Consider the following 14,431-nt stretch of genomic DNA (forward strand, 5'->3'; position numbering starts at 1 on the left):
TAGTTGCCCAGTCGCACTCGTGAAGCACCAGAACGACTCCATCATACATGTCCACAGGTGAGGGTGGCCCCATGGGCTGCAAGCCACCAGCGTGTGTTGGCGTGCACTTTATGTCCGTAACTCACCGAAACTGACGTATCAACGGGGCTGTCGGAAGACGGAGCGAAGCCCACCGGATTGTTGTTATGGATGATCTCCGGCTGTGTAGCTATAGAGATGGAGCCTTTGTGGACCGCAGTGCGCTGGTTAATGTGTTCTCGAGGCATTAGAAAAGTCTCCTTCGGAGAGTCAACATTGTGGCGTGCAGTGAAGGAAATCGGCCAAAGACATCGCCACTCAGGATGTCTGATGCAGAACTCTAGGGTAAAAATTGCGCTGAAGTGGTTGGGGGGCGAGCTGTCAGCTGCGCTCTTAAAATACTGCGCATGCCGGTATCCCCATTTTTGAACATACAGTGCCGTTTTGCTTCTCATATGTTTGACGCAGAGTCATAGCCAAAAATTTCCTGTTTGGGGGCGGAATGTTAAATTGTGTCCGTTAATAGATCTCAGATGTTTTCCTTTGATACTGCTCCCCATCTAGTGAAGAGCTCTTGTCCTTGGAAGGACCCTGGCTCTCAAACCACCCGCTGATTACGTTCCTGGTGTAGTTTCATGCGCCTTGCTTGGCAAAGAATCTGATCTCCCACTATAAATCAACAAAAGACCCTTCATACTTCAATCGACGTGGGTTGTTCCGTTCCATCAACCAGGAATTAGAGACATCGACGAGTAAAGTTTCTGATCCTTGCGGCCTTAGTTTTATGCTTGCCGCCAACTTACAGGTGAATCTTGTATGAGCTGAGTTGTTAAATTTCGAAGTCGCTCCACGTGGCTCACGTTACATTCGCTTCGCGGAGTGACATGTTGGGTCGGATTGGTTGCCACCGTCAATAAACTGGACCTTAACCCCGATTATCTTGAGAGGCTGGCACTCAATGGCACTAAGTTTCGATGGCGTTCGGAAACTTTAATAAAAGAACAAGAGCGTAACGGCTCGTACCATTTCCGTGCACTGCAGGTGTCGCCTGCGTGTGGGCTGTTCCCTGAGAGTGATACCGTGATTTCACAGCACAGTGGTATCTGTTGGAGTGTCTGCGTCGGACCGAACGCTTTCCAAAGTGTGCACGGTCAGACATTCCGGCATTTTCCCTCATAGCTTGGCTTGCCATGAGACAGCCATGAGAGGCTCTGCTGGCTCTGCATCAGCTGCGAGTAGTTCGCGGAAGACCTGGCTTGCGCTTCGCAGTGTTCTTCCGTTCAGTGTGGCAACGGGCGCGGACAGGTGAGAGCGGGTGTTGCACAGTCCCATGTACAGAGCGACAGGCGCGGACAGAGGAGAGCGGGTGTTACACAGCCCCATGTACAGAGTGACACGAGCAGTGCATGGGCGTCTCAAGTGTACTGTGGTGCAGCCGGCGAGACCCGTGGCCTGAGACGCGACTGTGTGGCACGTCGAGGTCGGGCTAGCACGCAGCAAACAGGCACTAGCTGTGGGAGGGCAATGACGAGTACACACAATGACAGACGAACAGCTGAGGTACCTGCCCAAGAGTCCGCTTCATTTCCCCTCGCTTCACCACCCGCCAAGTCTCTCAGGTACGATTTCACGGCGTGGTCTAGTTCAAACCACGCAGTTTAAGACACGATTTCGCTGCCGTGGGAAACACACGGGTGTATCGAATAGTGTGCTGTGTTGCAGCATTCGTCATGAGGTACTCAACTTCCCTCCCCTTCAGCACTGGAAGGGGAGTAAGAACCCGCTCTTCCTTCCATCTTTGTCTACCTGCAAATGGTTTCCCAGCGAGTCATGCAAAATAACAGAAATAAGGTCGCTCGAAGCTATCTTGAGATTGCAGGTCGCCAAAGTCAGCATCGTAGCCGGCGCCGTGCCGCCCACCAGCCCAGCTGGTAAGCCGGGGCACGTGTAACCACGCTTGGTCTTTGAAATATTGACCTGGGGTCATCAGCTTTTTACACTGTTTAGATCCCTTAGTAAATGTAGTGTCCAGCATGCTGCGCTTGTCTTCAATCACACGCTTTCTGTTCGTGTCACGTGGAAACCTAAATATAATTTCGCCGCCTAAATAACGCGCCCTTTCCCGTCCGATCCTGCGCCATTCCCCTTTGCTTAGAAATATCATCACGTCTACCAATCACATCACTGGGGAAGGATCACTGATGATTGAGAAAGGACCGGGCTGCAGACGAGCGCGTACCTCACCTCTCGACAGGGACTTGGGTACCAGGCGAGGGAATGGGGCCAGTGGATCGCAGAGATATCAGTCCTAAACTTTAGCAATTTAGCAAGCATTGTTCTGGCCTGTCAAGCAAGGTGACAGACGGCTGTAGTTATTGCTTAACAGCAAACAATGAACAGCAGCGTGGCATCAGCCCGTGTCGCATCACCAGTTTATTGTAATCAGTTCAACTAGCTGCCCGCCTTGTGTTCTCCAACTCGGGGACACCGATTGCGCCCAAGCCTAAGGCTATAGGCTTGGTTAAGGAGACGTAGCTGGGGAAGCCTTAGATGGAGCAGAAACCGCTCCGCTGTATCTAAGCACCGTCATGCCACCTCTCCTTCAGTCCACGTGGTCATCTTCTGTGTACCCAGACGCGGTCCCGTTTCACATACCGAGCGGCACAATCTTGAAATATCTCCGACGTGTTGTGGGGCGGCCATTCTCTGGCGGTGCAGTGATAACGCAGTGTTCACTGCTGGGAATCAGCTGAAACTGGACTGAGGAACGCCATAGACTTTATCAAGCACCTCTGCTTGTGAAAGATCATGTCGCCGACTTGAGACTCCGTTGTACACACGTGTTTGTGTATGTCATTGCGGCTTTACGATGCACTCAGCTGGTGACGCTATACGGCGTCGCCTGCTTCTTACTCTGGCAGGAAGGGCGGGAACCGGGAGGAATCGAACCCAGTGTACGAATGTAGGGTGCGTAATGCGTGTGCCTTTTCATGTTAGCCCTGATATCTGCTGCTTTCCTACTGATGCCCCGGCAGGAGAAGAAGCACAGTCTCACGACCGGCACCCGCATTCTTGTCTAATGTTTCCTCCCTGTCTAATATTTGAGCAGAAGTTTGGCGAATGCTTCCCTTGTCGAGAGGTGTGACAAAGCCCGATAAGCTGCCAGGCGCTTGTGCAGTTTTGTTTACAGCTAAAGTCCTGCATCACGACGGCTGAAGAATTGCGACAAGTTCTTTATGCAGGTCTTCATCTTGAGGGGATACCCCCTCTAAGGGGGACCTGCGATGTTTGAGCCTCATGCATTTCACAATGATTGATAAGTGTTTGCTGTCAAAGGGCGATTTGATATCGTCATCAAGTTGGTTACAGATACCAAAAAGGGTATAAGATTATCCAGTTCCGCGATACAGGTTTCGACTTCATCCTCCATATTGGAGATCGCCCTGCTGGAATCCACCACTGGAAAATGAAAGTACGGACCCATGACAACAAGCGCACGATAATTGGTCTTCTCACCGTCGTCGAGTACACGGTATAAGTTACAGACCAGTCTCTGTCAAGGTCCGTCAGGCAGCCGTCTCTTCTGGACGGGCTCACGAACATGACTATTTCTGGCCGCCTAACAAACTAGACACAAAATCACAGCTTCTTCCACCATCTTGTCTATACCCGGATACCACGGGAGGCTCACATCAAGCGTCTTGTTTTCCTTGTTCCTTGGCGCCCTCCACATCCAAAGCCATCAGGCCTTTTGTGAGCACCTCCGGGTCAAGATTATAGATCTCAGTGCGTCATAACACTTTGGGCTAATGGAGGACTTCAGTTCTTCGAACCCGTGAGGCTGAGCTCAGACGTTAGGCTGATACAGCTCGGCTTCCGAACTGACGGAAGTTAAGTACAATCCTGGTAAACTCGTATGTGAATTGCACTGAACAACGGCTTTCTTTTTAAGCGTGTGTATGCTTTATTTTCCCTATTCAATTTACACAATGCGTTTGGTGACTCCATGCAATCTTCAGTGGTTGTTTTTGTTTTTGTTTTGTTTTTTGGCTGAAACCATGAACACTTCTCATTAGAACTAAAATGGTTTCATCATACTCAAAAACTGGCCTCAAATGGATTTAGCACCCGATCTCAGTTGAAGTCACCCTAAAACTAGATTTTCCAGACAAAAATCTGGCCTCTATTAATACCTACCGAAAGCCTCAAAACGAGTTGTCTAATAAAATAAGGCAAATGAAATCTGTAGATGGATTCGTCCTAATAATACAACCCAGATCATAAAATACAAGAACTCCGTCTATCATACTTATTTCTACGAACAAAACCCGCCTCGGCTTTCGCCTCAGGTCGTTTTTAGCATACAATATTTTATAACACCGCATACATTGTATTATGCATTGCAGAGTCGCAGTATAACAAGCATCACGCACATAAAGAAAATGAAAGACCAGCCATGACGTCCGAGCAGTCTATTCGACAGCGGCCATTCCTGGCTCCTCGCGGCCCGGGCGCCTCAGCCGGACGTCTTAAGCACATGAAACAAAATGAACGCTCGTAACTTCCGGACAGTTTGGCTCAACATTCCTGACATCTCCTGGTCCGTCGCGTCTCACGGTGCTCGGTAAAACGCATCAGTCAAAGGTTCGCAACGAACTGAGAACCGTCGTCCTCTGGGCTGGCCGTCGGCATGTGCCACGCTGCTCCTCGCTGATATTGAGGCATGTTCGCTACACGGAAGTAGCGGCAGCACTGTGACGTGCTCCCCGCGGCTCTACACGACAGTGGTGTGGACCACAGCTCACAGCATTATGTCGTCTCGGGTTTGGCAGTATCCTCCCACCTCATTTGTGCCAGTGTGCCATGTGCGTGGATGAGAGCCATTCTGGCACCTCTGGGTAGCTTGGCCAGCTTGGGGTCCCTGACGCTCTCCTTCTCGGGGTAGACGGCAACGCTGGTGAAGCTCCAAACCCCTGGGCTAATCCCATCGCTTTTCGCTATATGGCGGCAACCGTGCTGACGTGGAAAGAACCTGAGAGTCTACCTTCCATGGAAGAAAAGATAATTTTGTTCTTTACCCAGTAGGTTGGCCTGGGCCCGCTATCAACTTCAACGGAAAATCCGATTGTCTAGGAGTTCGTTAATAAATTAATGTCTCTCTTATCGACTTGATCAATGACCACCAGGCTGGACAGACTGAAATGACGCGCGACTTCTCTAGCGCCACGTGGTTTATCCATTACAGCGTGAACTACTGATCTCGCTACCGCCATCTGCCTCGCGGACGGTCTGTTCATCCCACACATTTGATAAAAAACGCCGGGGTCTTTCACACTTGCTACAAGTACTGTTCCGAGCCTTACAGAAATGTTTCCCGGCGACTGTAATGAGGTTTCCCCACGCAAAACATATCTCGTCTTGTGACAGAAAGTATCGCTCGATTTCCTGCCCCATCTTCCTTGCTGTGCATATCGCATCGTGCTGTACGGACTTGGCTTTCTTTCTTTCTTCGCTTCTTTGCATCCACTGGGGCCTGACTCACCCTGTTACCACAGGAGCCGCTTTTCAGATTTAGCAGTTTCGATAGCCGTAGTTTCCGCAGTCGTGAGCACTTCCATCAAATGACACCAGTGTGAGCATTTCAGTCTGTAAATGCTCAGTCGTATACAGGAATGGCTTCCGCTGCGTATTTCCTGTATACGTCATCGTTCCAAATTCTAAATAACCGGCATTGGGCTTGACGCCCGTCATCCCAACTTGTGTGCGCTCATCCGCTTTAGGCAGTGTGAGGATGACACGATGTCGTTAGACGGTAGGCAGGTGCAGGGTGAGAAGTGGTTGCCATGCTCACTAGGACCTCTTCAAAAGCAGCAGCCAGCAGCGCCATCTGTTTCAAGGATGGCGTTGCTCAGTGAGGGCCACGCCACCAGCACACAGAAGTGCGTCCACTTTTTCATTCTGTGAAACTCCCTGGATCCCGATTAAAAGATCCTCCCAAAGACCTGCAGTCATTTTCCTCAGGCTCGATCCGTGTTTCCACTGTCAGCTGACGCGCCGAGCATGGAAACACGTCCGAAGTCTGGGTCAAACGCTTGAGGTGTCAGCTTAATGGTCTCAAAATAGCCGCCACTTTCCATTGTAGAGGCGTTACACACCGTACGCTACAGAACTATGAATGGAAGTGAGTAGCGGGCGCATAATTCAGCTCCCGACGTCACTGCTGTATGTCCAGAGTGCTGCATTCCTCTAGCAATCAAGCACTCTCTTTTCATATGCCATGGACGCTGTGAGGCAATTATGTCGCTTGGGTATCACAGCAGCCACATGCGCTGTCACTTTAGTGGCTCCACCAACCCCGATTTTACTTCCGTCAACCACAAATCTCACGGTTGACGAGATATTCGTGCAGGCAGCGCCGTGCCTGCCGCCCGCCGAACCGGCCAGCCGGGGCGACACAGTTGACCTCAAGCTAGGGTCATTAAGTTTTTACGCAACATGACTCCTTACAGTACTCACCTTCCCAGCGCCCACCACCCTGTGCGGTCTCCCTGCCTTCGTTGCGACATTTCGGGAACACTCCTCTTGCCAACCACAGAGACAGGAAATCTGAGTGTCGTTTTACCTCTCCCCTTGGGACTCTCAGGTCTCTCTCTGCCGCCTCGGGAATGTTTTAGCATTCTTATCGGTATTTCAGTTAGGTCAGTATCTTTCACCTAGCTGTCTTCTTACCATTAGTGCAACGCATGCCCTCTTGCATGTGAAATGCTTTTTCACTGTGCAGGAAAACAGTCACCGAGAACTCGTCCAAGATCCAGAACATCATCGATTTCGCTGCACGTGTAGCTTCCGGAGAACGGCAATTTGAGCACCAATCTAGCGTGCGGAAGACCGGGCTGGCTGGTGCCAGGGAACCTGTTTTATGTCCAAACGATCTGGCTCTTACACGTGATCTGTGTAAGTGGTACTTCCGAGTCACTCGCCACCAGGCTTAATGCCATCAAGAAAAAACCTGACTGGACGTAGAGCATGGTCACAGCTGCATGTCCGATCCGGTATTTTCCTGATGTCAGCACATCATGGGCTGTGCTGACATCTCGTGCTTGCCTAGGGGCGTCGACACTAGTTTTTTATGCGGGGACGAGGTCGTAAAGTCATCATAATAACACTTGAATGGAGATGGGTGAGAAATAATGCGCATGGTGCCGGCGTTCTCTTACATGCTCAAAACCATGCCAATTCCTCATGTGTCTTTCGCTGCACCACCGTAAGGCATGGGTGCGCGGGAATCGGAAGTGGGGGTAGGAGCTGAGACCAACACCTGCCTGAAAATATTTAACGTTGGCCCTAAGCGGGTTGACTGGACAGAAATAATCCAAATGACTACCATCTCCTTCCGCTTCCAACGCGGGAGGACGTCCGTTGCCGTATCCCGACGGAAAAACGTCTTATCGTACTTTCGCAGCTTCCTGTCCGCGCATTGCATACTGTTAGGCAGGCCAGTTAGCCACATAATATATCAGTGTATAAGCGGTTGTTTAGAAAGCGGCAAGAGCTTTGCAGGAGGATATTTTATGCGTTTTTACTACGCAGGTACGCTATGACTGGGGCGCCCGATTCCGGAGGTTGTTTGTTTGGCTGAGGAAAAATAGAGGGTGAGGTGGGTGATAAACGGTGATTTTTGTTAACAGTGATTATATTATGGTTACGGTGGTTGCGGAGATAGTAGATCCGACCATTTATCACGATGGAAATGGAAGCATCTCAACGGCACGCTGCTTGAGTACCACAGAGCTCACGTAATCCTTCCAGGTGTGCGCCTAAAGACCGCTTATGGTGCGGCCTTCAAGTAAGGATACTTTATCGTAGTACGTGCACTGCAATTCATAATCAGTTTTCACCTTTTCCGTAAAAAGCGTTTTATATTCACAGGCTGCAGGTAGCCTTCCCAACCTCGCTTTAAATACTTGGCACGGAAGACATTAAACGTGCTCGGCCAGAGCCGGGTAATGTCGCCTAACAGGGTAATTCTAGGGTAATGAACGCTCCAATGAGCCAAATAAATAGATGCATAAATAAATTAGCCTCACCTCGCTGCAACGCTTGGCCGCCGACATATGGACCTGTTATAAAACCGTGGTCTTTAGCTTTGTCGTGATTTAAACATTTCGTTTCGGAACGTTTCAATGAAATGGTGAGCTAAAAAAACGTGATATTGATTGATATTGATACATAAAACGTTGCAAAAACACTCTGCGTATAACACAACCTGCGTCTAAGCCCTTGAAAATGTCACATCACAACTTACAAAAATTACGCCGCTTCTTGCTGAAAATTTAGGCCAGGTGTGATTGGTATGAAAGCTGCATTTGACGGACAGTACGTGCCGGTTCGCTAAAGCCACACGATTTTTGTTTATTTGACCTTGTGTCACGCTCTGCCCACGGTCTTGCGAGTAGCCATTTCCCGTTTCAGAGCTAAGTGTGCGCACAGTAATATATTTCAAGAGGGTCAGTTAAGTACATACGCGGACACTTATCCCAGAAATCCATCCAGTCAAAGAGGTCGGGCGGAACTTGTGATTAAAACCACTGAAACAATCTGCCTCTGTTGTTATGTGGAATTCTGTTTCGCTACTTTTGCCATGTGGAACGGCTGTGTTCGCGGCAAGTTCAGTATTTGATTTAGCCACAGCCGATGGTGGCAACACGTTAGAGCACTACTGTAACTAACAATTATAAAACTTTGAATGCTTTGTTCCGTACTGGACCAGTTCGGAGACTAGTAAATGTAATGCAGTCCAGTACGAGCCAAATCGAGCATAAGATAGAAAACGGTGTGGATTTACGACAGATGATTCTTCACGGATGCAACATGGCGGAAAATGAGCTTGGGCTAGGGACGACAACATGGTAGTTAGAAAGAAAATGTAGGAGTACAGATATCCAGACATTTTACGGCATTTATCCGCCAGCGCCCTGTGACCCTGCTCGGAATCTGCAGCATAAGACGCGCATTCGCTGTAAACCCGCACACATCCAAGCCAACGTTCATAAGGTGCTTGTCGCCTGGTCTGCTATCTCACCAGGAGTGAATTTATGATGACTGCGATGTAAAACCATGGTGGTGGAAATTCGTGACGAGCTAGTGCATCGAATTTCGACACGTCACGCCTGATGCCGGTGCAGAATTGTGCTCATGCTAATGGCTTATCAATGCCAAAGATTCGAGTTCAGATTATTTTGGTCGTTTCTTGCGGATGTTTCATTTGTCAGTCTTTCATCCGGAAAAAATCGTCACAGATTGTGGACGCTCTTGGATTCGTTTGCTATCTCCATCAGTTGAGCACGCCGAGACTGGCTGTGTTAACATTTCAGTATTAACACATGGTTTAAGAGCAGGTGGACTTGAGTCACAGAGACACTGCATCAGTATACTGCCTTCTGACCAGAACACTTCTGCAGTCGTAAGAAAAATGCAGCCGGCAGAAAGCAATCTTGTTTTTTTCGGTTGTTTGCTCGACATGTACTGGAGTATAAATGCTCGTTACGCCTGTAGTTGATATGCGTGGCGTAATGCGTAGGTCGCCATCACCACCCGAGAGAAGTCACAAAACGGCTGCAGCCTCTGTACCCGAGAGAAACACCACCACCTGAGAGAAGTCACAAAACGGCTGCAGCCCCTGTACTCGAGAGAAACAAAACTAGCCATCTTTTTGTGCCGTGTCACGCACAGATACTGGTGCCCTCGGCTTTGGTTGCTGCGCATTTTAAGGTATATAGTGCGCTTATGTACACAACGCTATTTTGCATTACACTCCCACCCTTCAGAACAAGTCCATGATGGACTGATCCTAAAAGCTGTCTTGGGATTGGTTGGCCTTCTCCTGCATGAGATCGGTGCAGAGAAGTGACAGGCGCCCCTAACGCAGCGGCATCTTCCCATCAGGTAATAACACGATTGATTCCTCAATGCGGACCAGTCTTCCCTGCATGCCACCGGAAATTAAAGTTAGCTCCGAACATGCTGGTCGATGTCGGTGGCAATCTCCACTGGTATGCCATGTTCATCACGGCACTACAGAAGGCGCAGCTTGTCAGCATGGCGCGGGTAGCATCGATGCTTTCCAAAGCGGTTAACAGCAGTGATGTATTTCCACCGTCTCCCTTTATATTCAGCAGGTACAGCCCCATAAGTAATGTGCGAAAAAGAGAGACCATCTTTCGTTGCGTGTGAATTCTCGTGGAATCGTGGAGCGTGGAATCCGAGCGCGAGATTAAGTACAGCGGCTGTTGCAATAGGAATAACTGGACCAAAGCCAGGAGCAAGCGAATGCAATACCTAGAGAGCCTCTCTTTAACATTGTCAAAAAAGCGTTGGTCGTGATCCGTATAACCAGGCGTATTTTAGTTCGTTAATTGTTATCAATGGCCAGGTGCGCAAGTAGGGGGCACAAGAGACACGTCTTACTCCCACCCCGCAGGTCCCGAGCTACTCGAATGCTCTCGAGGTCATGGCACGGACCGAACCCCTGAAACATTAATCAGAGGGCCTCTTGCGTCGATCTGAGGTTCCTGGGACAATGTCAGGAATTGTCGGACGGGCAATGTGTCGGACATCTCTTTCGCACAGAGGTCACAGAGGTCACCAGTGTTGAACAGCTCACTCGCGTCGGTCTGGGATGCCGATCGTGTAGCCGTGAACAGCGTAACCACACGCAACGCTGCGCCTCTGCCCTTGCCCGACATCCCTCGAGGCCAACAGGTAAACGTGATTTATCTGTACCTGGAGATGGGGTCCCTCGCGCCCAATTTCGCCGTTGTGGGGTTGTGCTGAGCGCAGTGCCCTATTCGCAGGTCGGGCCCGCTCGGGAGGACGCAGAATGCGCGGCGGGGTGCTGCTGCTGGGCGCCGCTATCCTGTTCGTCTGCTTTGGCATGAGCGCCGGCAAGCGCTTCGACTGCCAGGTCTTCTGCAAGTCGACTGGCTTCAGCGGCATGATCGGCGGCTGTCGCTGCAGCTTCACGCTCTTCACATCCAAGCGCAGTCAGCGTGCCAGGGTAGCGCCCGGACTCGACGCGTCCATGTACGTATGGAGGGGGCCTTGTCTGTATTTTGGGTATGGTTGATAGCTTTCCAGTTGTCCTCATATACTTGGTCGATGTTAGTTTGCTCAGAAACCGGTGTCGGAACGTGGTTTGGTGGGCTGGGGGGGGGGAGGGGGGCGACGAAACTTCTAGGCAGCTCTACCACCATGATCTGTAATTATTGCAGTGTTATCTGGATCGTAGCCTTCCTCGCAACGAGGCAATACGAAGTCCAGCAATCGTTCGTGCGTTCCAGCCGCGTCCGCTAGAGGACGGGCATCCCAGTGACGCCGTTCCCCTCGCCGGCAGGCCTGAGGTTGACAACATGGCCGGGTTTGCCAGCCGTCTCGGCGTCAGGGAGCCGGAGCGGGACGCCATCATTCCGTACCTGTTCTTCCCGAACGTGCGCGACAGGGGCCAGAAAGAGGTCATGGAAGACACGGATTTCCAGGGAAAGAACGATTTAGTGTTCGGCAATATGTATCAGTGATATCTGCGAGCTTGTTTGAAGGATGTTTCGGATTACCATAAAACGCCAGGCCCTGCAGTTTGGTTCGGTGTATTGTCGCAGACTTGTGCTCGGTGCCTGATCGTCAAACCACCTTGTACATTCGGAGGCACGCACAGAGCGGGTGGAGAAGCCAGCAAACGATCGGGCTGGGACGTTGGAGGTGTCACTCCTTTGTCGTCAGGTAGACTTCTCGCCCTAACGGGCTGGACGTATTAGATTTATTTATTCCAGAAACAGCAAAGACGCGTCGTTGAAACCGATGATTGTCCTCCCCCAAGAAAGATTGCGCATCTGAAACATTGCTATTTGCGCCCTGTATTCGAGCGTAACGCTTTGGATTAACGCCCTCCCGTGATTGAAGTACGCACACACGGCGCTCGATTCAATTGGAATGCGTCTGAAGATCAATGTTTCTGGAACCAATGAGGCATAGAGTGCAAATTCCTAACAACAAGATGATTCGTTATAAATCCGAAGGCTATACCACAACTCTACTCATTTGGCCCCGTCATGGTATTTCTAGATCCGGTGTCTTTGAGGCGTATTGAAACTCTGCACCTCATCTTACCGTGACCGGTCTTTAAGTGTTTCCCGTTTTCTCTCGCGGTACTTGGAGGGGTGACAGCCAAATGTGACCGGCGCTGTTCCATATCCGCACCGAGCACAGGTCTAGGCTGTTGCGTATGTTGATTACCAAGTTGGCAACATTTGAGTCGATATTTGTTTTTATCGTGGATTGAGCCCTATACTTAGTTCGCTGTGTTGTGCAGGTTGACCACCAAGCTGTGAATATTTGTCTTGTCACATTGATTTATCTTGAGAATTATCGCAAATAAAGGTAGTTTTATGTATACGTACATCGTTCACAAATACTGAAGCGACCGCAAAAGACGGTCTGCATGACCTAAAATGTCTGCGACCAAGGCAGGAGAAGTTTGGTTGACATAGACGAGGAGGTTGATCTCCATATACTTACGTGGCATGACGAAACCCTTAAGGGACACAGGTGTTTGGTAATGTTGTTGGCACTATGGCATGACATGAGAATCTGCAGATACTGTAATGTTCCATCTCACCAGCAGCGGAAAAAATCATGTCTATATAGTGTGCTGTCAAATTCATGGATATTCATTCACAGTGGATAATCCCGATGGATAATCCCGTCACTGCACAAACTGCGAGGTAATTACATGTTTTGTGATCGCTGCTGTCATCTGATCGCCCCCCAAAATTACATTAAGGATGTAACTCCCGAGCCATATGACAACGGAAATTGATTGTCCATTTACAGCGCACAGCGCGCAGTGTGGCGCCACCACCTATGGCTACATCCAGCTTGCAACGATTGAATGACGTCATGACCGGATGGTTTGTTTTCACTGGCCGTATAATATTTTTTTCATCAGCACCCACGGGTAGGTACTGCCGTGCTGAACAGTCACTGAGAGTGCTTAAGTGGGGAACGATGGATAACCCCGACCTCATAAAACTGTGCATGACTCCCCATGGGCTTGCACACCCGAAGATTTGGGTATGAGTTTGGCACCTTGTCGAATGCTTGATAAGGCTAGTTATTTTGGGGCTGGAAACTGCTCTTCTGTTTTCACCCAGGCAACCCAAGTGAAATCGAACCAATGAACAAAGCATGCAGATCAGTCACGACTGCTGCTTTGCTTGACAAGTTCGGTAAACTTAGGTGAGGAAAACCTGATGGAACTTTACCGGCCTGAAATTGCTTTGACATACACGACTACTATCATATACACGATATTGATGAATATATATGTGCATACATAGATTTATTTAAACATGTACATGTATATATATATATATATATATATATATATATATATATATACATATATATATTTAGATATATCTATACTGAGGGTTCGTGCCATAAGTTACGCCCGACGGCCTGTTTTATTGTTATTTGTCGTTTCTGTCTCAAAGCAAGTGCAACACGTCATGTTGATGTGCAATAAATACACACATAATCGACGGCAAAATATTCTGTCTCAACGACTGAAGCTGGTTTCGTCGCTGAAAGATGCCAGGTTAATACTGACTCAAAAATCAGTCGCTGAAGGAGTTAAGTTGTATCCTGAGTTGAGGTTTACGCTAGCCGGTTTGCGACGGCCGCTTAAGGCACATTTGTCCCCTCCCGCTATTCACTTGTGCAAAAATAGCACGGGAGCTATTTCGACTTATTTACACACAAGTATAAAACGAAGACGGACGTCGGCTCTTGAAACGGTAAAATGGACCGGAAGTTGCCGTGCTCAGGAAACTTTGAGTACGACGTCAGATCCTCACATCGCCAGCGGGGACCACGTCGATGACGTCGGAAAGCTTCAGATATGCTTATCACCATGATATCTTTAGAAATCGGATGATACGGGGGCTTAAGTGCCGTATATAAGGAACATGAAGTGACGATCGGCCCACCACGAACAGCGGCGCGATTACGCACAAGAAAAGTCAACGACGTTCTTTCAAGCACTCTTGTCTAAAATGGGCAGCGTCATTACTTCGGGCATATCACTGCTGGTGGAGCTGAGCAAGAAGATAACAGCCAGAACCACCCACCGTCCATCTGACTTCGTCTCAGTACACCAATCTTGTCACACATAATTTTACAACAGTCGAGAACAATTACAGAGAGCAAGCTCCAGGGGACGATCATGCCTGGTATTACGGAGACAAATGCGACCGGCCATTACGCCGCGGCGCGTGCTTCACGTGTAATGAACTGTCCCCGTGCAAACGAGAGTCGCTCGGCGAGAGCTGCGCTGTTTTCGCCGGCCCCGACATATCGA

At 49.5% G+C, this 14,431-nt stretch overlaps 1 protein-coding gene across 1 annotated transcript; it reads left to right on the forward strand.

Moving 5' to 3' along the window:
• The first annotated feature begins 10 nt into the window (after positions 1-10).
• Positions 11-13,390, forward strand: LOC119101148 (uncharacterized). Its single transcript, XM_037224429.1, has 3 exons — positions 11-57; positions 10,872-11,100; positions 11,411-13,390. The coding sequence occupies exons 1-3, from the start codon at positions 48-50 to the stop codon at positions 11,589-11,591; spliced, it is 420 nt and encodes a 139-aa protein (XP_037080324.1). The 5' UTR covers positions 11-47; the 3' UTR covers positions 11,592-13,390.
• Positions 13,391-14,431: the final 1,041 nt, after the last annotated feature.

Source organism: Pollicipes pollicipes, unplaced genomic scaffold (genome assembly GCF_011947565.3).
Source record: "Pollicipes pollicipes isolate AB1234 unplaced genomic scaffold, Ppol_2.1 Scaffold_4881;HRSCAF=5763_pilon_pilon_pilon, whole genome shotgun sequence".
Classification (NCBI taxonomy): domain Eukaryota; kingdom Metazoa; phylum Arthropoda; class Thecostraca; order Pollicipedomorpha; family Pollicipedidae; genus Pollicipes; species Pollicipes pollicipes.